This window comes from Gigantopelta aegis, chromosome 6, assembly GCF_016097555.1.
Source record: "Gigantopelta aegis isolate Gae_Host chromosome 6, Gae_host_genome, whole genome shotgun sequence".
In the NCBI taxonomy this organism is placed as follows: Eukaryota; Metazoa; Mollusca; class Gastropoda; order Neomphalida; family Peltospiridae; genus Gigantopelta; species Gigantopelta aegis.
Genome location: NC_054704.1, coordinates 93,279,144 through 93,289,459, shown reverse-complemented (window position 1 = coordinate 93,289,459; position 10,316 = coordinate 93,279,144). Strand labels below are relative to the sequence as shown.

The window sequence follows — 10,316 nt, the reverse complement described above, 5'->3', positions numbered from 1 at the left end:
GGAGTTTCTGTTAAATGGTCTCAATATTTATTTGACATCTTTGGTTTTAGAACTGACGTCGAGTGTCACAGTGAAAGACGATTACAACGTTCAAGGCGCGTTTTCCGGGCGGGGGTTGGGGGTGGGGATCGAATCCCCTCCACATACTCAAAATTAATTTTCTTCTTTTTTAAAATATATTTTTCAGCCGCCCTTGAAATTTCACTGGCGACAGTCTATCCACCTTCTTTGTATATTTTCCTGCACACGTACATAAAGGCGACGCCACACGATACGAGTGCTTCGAACGAGAATAGGCGATTCTTGCTATTACCATGTGTGTGATTTACACAATCGTGCCGGCGTGTCATAAAGCCGGTTTGTTGTTAAGCCGACCATTTCACTCTGTTTAAACCTCAATGTGTGATTTCTTATTGCAGAGATTCAATTATAGTTTCCTGTATTAGTGAAGGTACTAGCATATTTGCTGGCTTCGTCATATTTACAATCCTCGGAGCGATGGCGCACCGCCAGGGGGTGCACGTGTCGGAGGTAGTCTCATCCGGTGAGTTTTCTTCAGTGATTTGATTCTGTATTTGGTTTTCGTTATAAACAAAACAACAACAACAACAAAACAACCATCATTGGTATATTCAGTGGTGTGACTAAAACAACTCCACTCCGCTCTTCCCCAGCGAACAGGCGAGATGAACGCCAATGCTGCAAATATCCACGTTCAAAATGTATAAATAAAACAGAAAATTAATATATGGAGGCTATTTCGAATACGAGTGATGTGTGAAAACCAAATTTTTACGAATTGCAACACCATAAACAGCGCTCAAAGTTCTCGACCAACTGGTCGCATATGCGACTGGATTTTTCACGAGTGCGACCAAAAATTACTACCAAGTCGCACGAGTGCGACCAAACAAAATAACTAGTTTTGCTGGTTGGAAAGTGGCCACTGCATTGACGCATACTATGAAATTCGTAGTCTTAAGTTATAGCCAAGTGACCCAACGTTTTGTTAATCTGCACGTGATTCACAACAGAATCATAATGTTTGGTCTGGTGACGTGATCAATTCTGAGAAAAATACCACCCTTTGGCCTACTGCGCTAAGGCTTTCGCTAAACATATTTTTTAAGCAGTAAGTTTAAAATTTGAGATGTACCTTAAATAGGATATCAACTCAGTTTGAACAAAATTATAATTATGTATACCGATTTAATCGGTTTTATTAGGATTCTCGTCTGATGACGGTTAATAATAACTGTAAACGAAATAACGCCAAACGACCACAAAATCACGGTAACGCGGTTCAAGACGTTTCTTACAAACAGGCCGTATTTTCTACGTGGCTCCATTTGCAAGTCGACTTTTAAACACGTTTACGATTTTAAAGACCTTTAGTTTAAAAGCAAGTGTAACACAATGCACGTGGCATTGTTACATTTACTTTAATTTTAACGCAAAACCTGAATTGTAATGTCTACATACGATCTGATCATCACGTCAATGTCTGGAAAGTTCTGACCCAGATTCGTGTACTTTTCATCGATTGGCGACTGATGATTGGCCAATATTTATAATTCGGCATCATGTGACCGTCGTAGAAGGTGAAGGAGAGAACTGTTACAGTTACCGTCATTCTGAGGGTCGTGGAAGCTTTGTTCTAAATAAACTTGTATTTACTCTATTGTTTCAATTGTGATGTTTTATATCATTAATATCAAAGAATAAATTAGCTATTAAGAAGTACTGGAAGAACTATAATCATTACATTCTTCTATAGCTTACAATTAACTACTATATTATTCATTGATGATCTGGGGAGTCGGAGTTGGGAGCCTGTGGGGGTGGTGGGGACATGTTTTGGTCTCCCCATAATTTGTTTACAAATAGGTTGGGGTTTTTCATCTTTATTACGGATTAATATGTTTAATTTTTACTCAAAATTGCTCTCTTTACCAGTTTCAAAAATCTCTCACTCGGAAACACTCCTCCCTCAGTGGCGTAGGTAGATGCCAAAAAGTGTTTGTGTGTGGAGGGGGGGGGGGGGGGGGGGGGGGGCACTTTTATATTTACACACTTTTACACTATTATAAAGCAAACATAAAGCAAAATATCTGAAAAGTGAGGGCACATGCCCCCCCCCCCCCCCCCTGCTTCCTACGCCAGTGCCCCTGTCTGCATTTTGTACATGATGACCACTATCCCCCTTCCAGGAACGTAAGAATTATGTACTTTATGGATGACCCTATGAATATTCCCCAGTGCTCCTAAAATATGTAACTGTGCGCCTAAAATTAGAATGTTAGGAGCACAGTGCTCCTAAAAACATTTTTCAAACTTTGAGCCCTGATAAAATGGTATATTTATTATATATATCTTTCCTAATCTCTCTTTTGCTAATTTATCTTTAGCTTTTTGTTAATATCTTGCTTGTCCTATCTAAAACATGTTAAGCCATAATATATTTCTTCCCTTGGAATTTTTCCAGAAATGTTACTTAACCTTTTAACACAAATTTGAATGGAACCTTATCATTATTTAATCATTATATTAATAATTATTTAATAATACTACTTTGCGAACATACCTTATAAAGCGATCCTCCTAAAAATCCCACAAAAATAAAACGAATCGACACACAACGACTGGACACTGTGTTGTCAGTATTTAGCTTGGTATTCAATCCCGTTTACATATTTTATAGTAATTGCATCTCATATCTATTTTAAATATGTACGATGGTTTAAATTACATTTGTTTTATTTTTCAAATACGATCAGATGCATTGGTAATCACCAAACGTAAACACGAATAAGTGGCACTTGCGTCAATAATTAAAACGTAATAATTTACAAGGGAGATAATGAATCATGAATTTGTTCACAAAAATATAAATATGATTTCTATATTATTACTGTATAACGTTTCGGAGATTCATTTACAAGGGAGATAATTGAATCATGAATTTGTATGACTTTTCACAGAATATCACTTTTATGTTTTTTGTAGATCTATATATTTTTGATATTGCTATATATATATATATATATATATATATATATATATATATATATATATATATATATATATTAGAGAGAGAGAGAGAGAGAGAGAGAGAGAGAGAGAGAGGGGGGGGGGGGGCACACGCACACTGTGTTCAAGAATATGGTGGCCCGATGTCCTAGGCCAATGTTATTTAGATTCGGGTCACTAAAGATTACTTTGTGTGATCCCGATGGCACGTGGTCAAAACGAATATCTACAACATTACGATCGTACGAACACAAAAGAAACATCTACAAGTCAGTTATTTCGATTTGCTGTCACATACAACTTTTCACTATCAAATAGATGGCCACCAGTAATCTTTGACCCATCCATGACATTAATATACCTACCAAAGTAAGTTTATTCAAGGTAAAGTGTAATGTACACATTGAAAAAACAACAGTTCATTGTTTTGTAACCATTTTCTTCTTTACACTGGAATACAAAGATTTGTTTACTCTAATACTAATAGTAATACAATGCAAGCGTAATATGCAAAACGGTAACCAGTCTTTTAAAGTTGCATGTCACCATTTACCAAAACTTTAAATATGTAAATTATTTATATTATTTATAAAATATCACATAAATTGCAAGACTTGTCACAAAATAAATAAATAAAAACTGAAAATAAGAAGTACACAGTATCATGAAAACTTAGGTAGTTTTAGTGAAAACAATTATTAAAAATGTAACTTTATTCTGAACTGATGAAAATTGTTTGCATGTTTTTCTAAACAAACCATAAAGAACCTAATGCACCTGTCTGTTGTGTACATTAACAAACTGATTAAACATGATCTCAGTATACAAACTGTACATTGAAAAGTCTATTATAATTTACTGGATGATTTTATCAAAAGTTAAAATTGGGCAAGTTAATTTTTCACAATAGCCAGGTGAATTTTCAAATCTACTGGCCTCATGGCAAGTGAATATTAAAAATCTAGAACCCCTGCGACACACACACACACACACACACACAAAGAGAGAGAGACACACACACACACACGTTCCAGATTGTGAAAGTAGTAACTAAAACGTTAAGTATATTTTAGTCAAATTCTTTTTCTAGACATTAACATGTATGGCATATGCTTATAAAGCCGTAATGCAGGCGCGGTTCCAATGAGTGGGGTAAGTCTGGGGTTGCGAACTGCGCGTAAAATGAATTGCAGCAACGTGATATCGAAACTTCTCCAGCAAAAGAAATGGGGCCCTGTTTCTAAGTTTTCTGAGGATTAACTACCCTCTCCCGCTCCAACTAGCCACTAGGTAAAGCACTTTTGAAAAATTAATATTTGATGCACTATATTTGATATTTATCATGCAACCATGCCTCCTATTGACTTGATAATCCTTATCATGTCACTAGGAAATGAGTTGTGCGCATGACGATTGTTTGCTCAGTTTTCAGGTAGATCGTTTTCTCATTTTCCAAACATCCATTTACAGCAATAATTGTCGAACTGCATAAATAAATATAACATTTACACCTCCTGTAACATCAAATTACCTCGTATTTTTCAATTCTCCATTGTTCGTTACCATTCGGAACTAGCCAGCGTTTTTAATTAAACATTTTGAAACAAAATCGCAAGTAGCTTCCTACAAAGAATGTTTACATTGGGAAGAGCGTCTGACGTCACAGTCACTAGCAGCCAGTGATATAGATCTTTTGCAGGTCACACATAAATTTGAGTTTATTTTCACAGAAAAAGGTACAAAAATTGTAATGTGACACAACAGACTTTGAAATATAATTAAAGTATTTTATTTAAAATTTGGAAACTCATAACTTTTAGGCTGGCTATTTTATTCCCAAGATGCTTTTGGGCACCTGCTATTGTCCGACTTCCGGAAATAGTTTCTACACGATAAAACAAATAATTTCTAGACCGCTTTTCACTGAAACATATTACAAAAATATAACTTGAAAGGGGTTGCATGATAAAAAAAAAAATATCAGGTTACTACGGTTTGATATCGTGGTTATTTGGCTCGGTTTGATAATGGTGTAATAGGCTCGCTGAAGCTCGTCTGTTACACCGTTATCTAAACCTCGCCAAATAACCACGATATCAAAACGTAGTAACCAGATATTCTATATGAAACACCTGGGGGGTTTTAATAATGGAAAGAAATACGGGAACACTTGACATTGTAAACCAAATTTATTTAACTGTAAGTTTAGTACCATGTATAAAATATACTCAATAACATTAATTAAGATCTAGCGGGTATTTTACGCATTTGTTATTCTTTAAATATGGAGGGGGGATTTGATTATTATTATTTTTTAAAGAATAATTTTAAAACCCTATTCTTATGTTGTAGGGTGTCGAGGTTGTGGTATGTTGTTGAACTTTATTATTTAAACAACAATTAAGCAGGAACAAGTATCGTTATGAAGCAACGTGTAACAAATTTCAGCTGAAACCGCATTTCGGTAGGTTTCCTAAATGCACAACACCCCCACCGTGTGCAAGACTTTTGCGTGTATATATCATGGATCCTATTTTACCGAAACAATGTTTAGAAGTCATTTGTGATCAAAACTTGCTAAAATAATACAACACTAGCATATCATTACTAAATATACGCTGCCGCTCATTTAATTTTGTTGAGTATAATAATAAAGATTGTGTCACTTTGGGACTGAATGTCAGTAATTAGTGCGGTGGCTTAGGGAAATATTCGTGACTAGCTGGCCAAAAACACCAAATTTGGCACAGTTGTAGTTTAGGACAGTGCACATATTGTTTAGAGGGGGCTATCCAATTTTAGAGGTCAAGGTCAGATCAAGGTCAAAGGTCAAATGTAGACAATATCCAGAAAAGCTGTTTCAATGTACTGCTTTAGGCATATATTTACCCTAAACATGTAAACATGTACACAATGTTTAAGAAGCGACTCCCCCAATTTAGACATCAATGTCAGATCAAGGTCAAAAGTCAAACTAAAATGGTATTCTAGAAATTCAGAAAAATAGCACTACACTTCAAGTAATTAATCTAGTACTTTGATTGCCAAACCTTCATTTTTTTCTCTCTTTTTTGTTTTGTTGTGTTTTTTTTTTTTCAAAGATGCTGATTGAGGATTCGGAGAATACAAACTTGGCACTCTTGAATATGTTTTTAATGTGATAAGATGTTGATGTCTATGAGGCTTTTAAAACAAGGAAACTTGGCAATATACCATATATGTTATCATCTTTGATAAACTGTTGATGTCTATGACCGGCTTCTTACATTATAGGGCGGGATCATCAAGGAATTAATTTTACTTTAACAGCTATAAGCTAATCATCGCATTGCAACATCATTTAAATCCAATATTGCCACCCACAATATCAGTCAGAAACAAGGACATTGTAAATTTATCGCTTTTTACATTAACTAGGGCATTATTGTGATCGTGAGTGTGCATAATACGTTTTAAAATCACAAGTCACTGAATTTATCGTTTTGTAACTGACCAACATTGCATCATCATTTAATTCATCCAAGATCGCCACGAAAATGATTACCAAGAGAAAGAAGTAGCCACACTTTTTACTTTAAATGCAGGATTTAAGGATGCAAGAATTTCAATTATCGCATTCACTTTCTAATACTGACAATTTTTTTTCATTGACTGAATCGAATACGACTGCCAAAATGGCTACCATAACAAAACAATGAGCACATTTTACGTTTTGCGTCAACTAAAAATCATTTTGAAACCAATTGCTTCGTTTTATGGTGCACCAAATTAAATATACATATACACGTACAGCTGAATTACATGGTCAAGCAGTTCACAGTACTGTGAGAAATGTGCATGCAGATGCGAATGTGGGTAATCACAAGTGCACTGATGGAATTAGTTTTCATAATTTTAATCAAACAACCAACACCATTTGTCTCAGAATTTCGCTGTGTTTATAATTCATCCGAACCAAAATCGAATACTATTTCTCACCGATAACGTGTAATATATTCACAGGATACAAATGACAACAAAAGGTACTTTATTTGCGCAAATGTTGGACGAATTACAGTGTTGCTGACACAATTTGTGACGTAAACAATAGATTTATCAAGGGACGATATGTTGATCCTCTTTATTCATCTTAATCCTCAATACTCACAACACTGTAACAGACTTGTAGAGGTGCACCACATATACTAGAAAACTATAGAGGTATCTGATTGTTAACATCAACATTTTAGATAATTTTACCGACGATGGATTAAAGCATAGCTAATGTAATATATAACATGGTTGTTCTTTATTTTTGCAACCAGTTTGACAGCCATCTTGGACTCGAACAATGATAAAACATATCTGTATTAGAAGTATTATTACTCAATAACTTAATTCCTTGCACCCTGCTGTATTTAAAGTAAATATTCTTGTTTGGGGTAAACTGTAGGAAGTGCTTACTCTTGGCGACCATTTATCACTGATACAAAAATCTTGCATTTTCCTTGAAGATCAACCACTGCTATAGTGGTGGCCATCTTGGATTTAAATGACATTCCTATGTTTATATTAGCTGGGATAGCCCAAACTTAATTCCTCGACCCTAACACCCAGTCATAGGTGATTGCATGTATCAGATATATTGTAAGTTCTGTGTTTTGGAAGTCATCTTGGACGATTTCTCGTTCTAGCCAGTGCACCACGACTGGTATATCGAAGCCCGTGGTATGTAATATCCTGTCTGTGGGATGGTACATATAAAAGATTCCTTGCTACTAACGGAATTTTTTTTAGCGGGTTTCCTCTCTAAGACTGTCAAAATTACCAGATGTTTGACATTCAATAGCCAATGATTAAAAAATCAATGTGCTCTAGTGGTGTCGTTAAACAAAACATACTTTAACCATCTTGGACGCCATCTTCAATATGTTAAATGCTAAAAGGTGACATGTTTGCACTCCTCGGGTCCTTAATCAGCACCTTCCACAGATGAAAAAACTACAAAGAACAATTGTTGGTACCGAACTGCAAGTTTAAGTGCCCTGCCGGCTGATTAACATTTGTTCCTTGTAGTGGGGAGGGGCGGGGACGACTATTTTGGTGGTCACCTCGCATTCAAATGATGGCTGTATGTCCTAGTTATCAAGACGTTATTATAAATGAAATGTATTACCATTAAAGTCCAACCATGTTTTGGCTTTAGTGAGAAATAGCAATTTATATGTTTTGGCAGCCAGTGCACTGAACGACCTTGACCTTTAACATTGGGCAGCCCCATCTCAGATATTCTTTATGATTTTAAGTACAATTGTGCTCAGCTTAGTACTATAAACTTGCTTTTGTTGACATTGTCTAGATTTCACCTTAGACTTTGACCGTAGCATGACCTTGACCGTGGCATGACCTTGACCTTGACTTCTAAAATCGGGTAGCCCCCTCTCAAAAGAATAAGGTACAACTGTGCCAAATTTGGTGCTTTGGGCCAACGTGTTATAATATCGTTCAAATTTGGACTTGAGCCACCGTACTAAATACAGTTAAGTTCCTCACACCACTGATAATGGTTTTTGTTGCAGTGACTTCTTGCTATTACTATGTGTGTCATCCCTTATTTCTTTCCATTGGTATAATATGTGCATGTACTTGCATTTGATGGAATGTGTTTTAAATTCTTTTCAGACCAGCAACGTTCAACGTCATGAAATAGTGTTGGCTTGTAGCGTGTCGTATGTGTATGTACTAAACACAGACAGTGATGTTGTGATGATCGATTATGATCTTAGATTTATCGGTTTGGCTCTATGATCGATTATAGAAATCCATAATCAATTTTGGAGGAAAACGTTAACAGTAATTGTGTCTCCAGTTTAGATGATGCAACTGATATAAATGTGTTGTGCTTGGTGTTTGTTTTCATGTGTATATAAAGAAAAAACGATATTAAAATAGTTGTTACATTTAAAATTCGCGATTTTGGGTGTCTTTCGCGGTGAACAATACAATAGGTGAATGGTCCTATTAATTAAATTCCTATTAAAACTTGATCGGTTAGTGCAATCGATTGTTTGGATCCGCCCCCGTGCGCCATTGTATTTTAAATAATACTAGTCAGCGAGCCAAGGATGAATGTTTTGGTCAAGGTGAACCCTTCTGCTATATGTTTTAAACCATTTTTATTTCACGTTTATCATCTCAGAAGTCATGAAATGTTGGTCTGCTCTGCGAGATCTATTTCAAATTATATGTAAAGTACATAAAGTTTCATGGGAACCCTAGAATTTTCTAAAACGTGTTTTTTTTTATAGACGTTTCGAAATGGATTATGGTAAGCTGCATAAAAAGAAGAAGTAAAACAATAGAATATAATGTGTTATGGTTGATATACAATGAACAAAATTGTTTTGTCTCGTATTGTCTTAGGTAAAAAGACAAGCTATATGTTTACGTTTCCTACAAATTACAAGTACAAGTTTGTTCATCTGAATACTATTAAAACAATTTGAAATTTATTAAATTAAAATTTAATTATTTGCCTTTAACGTGCATTGGCACGAACATCTATGGATGTAACTATATATGAGCGAAAAATATATGGTATGTGAGATATTTAATTCCGAGAAATTCCAGTCTTTTTTAATGAGCCAAGACTCACATTTGTTACATTATGTATCAATATATGTTACCAAGAGGAATTTGAGATACGCACAGCGATTGAGCCGTATTCATTATATTACTGAAGCGTCTAGTAACCGTTAATCAACTACTACTACCATTGTTTGAAGTGAGCTGTTCTTTCATACTTATCTGGTTGTGCTTCACATAACCATAAAACTACACACTATGTATATTTAGTCTCGCACGTGACCATGTGTGAAAGCTTTTTCCTATAACCCATAAATTTGAGATACCACTCGAGGAGCCCTTACGTCCAAAACTGTAGGGATACTGACCCATACATAGTTACATCTTTTTATGTCAAGCTTATTATGACAGATATCGGTTTGTGGCAGAAATGGTCCCCAGTGTATTGTTGAAAACAAAACCTATCTATTTCAAACTTGCAGTCATACATATATGAGCTGTACTGCAAAAGTTCTATATGCTTTATAAGGATACATTATAACACAATTAGCACCTACAATTGTCAGTGCAAAAGATAGCATGTATCAGTCAACACACTACACTGTTTAACAAAGGAAACCATGACAATAAGACTGGAAATGAGGAATAAGCAACAATACAGTACATAGGCATGACTTTATCAAATGTTTGGAACTACAGTTCTCTGATATCTGTACCCATCT

General features: G+C 35.3%; 1 protein-coding gene across 2 annotated transcripts in view; it reads left to right on the top strand.

Moving 5' to 3' along the window:
• The window catches only part of LOC121376041 (sodium- and chloride-dependent glycine transporter 2-like), a 106,752-nt gene that overhangs the window by 85,242 nt on the left and 11,194 nt on the right, over window positions 1–10,316 (top strand). For both annotated transcript variants that reach the window (XM_041503809.1, XM_041503808.1), the window contains exon 7: window positions 420–544. In XM_041503809.1, coding sequence (XP_041359743.1) covers window positions 420–544 — 125 coding nt within the window. The remainder of the gene's footprint in view (window positions 1–419; window positions 545–10,316) is intronic.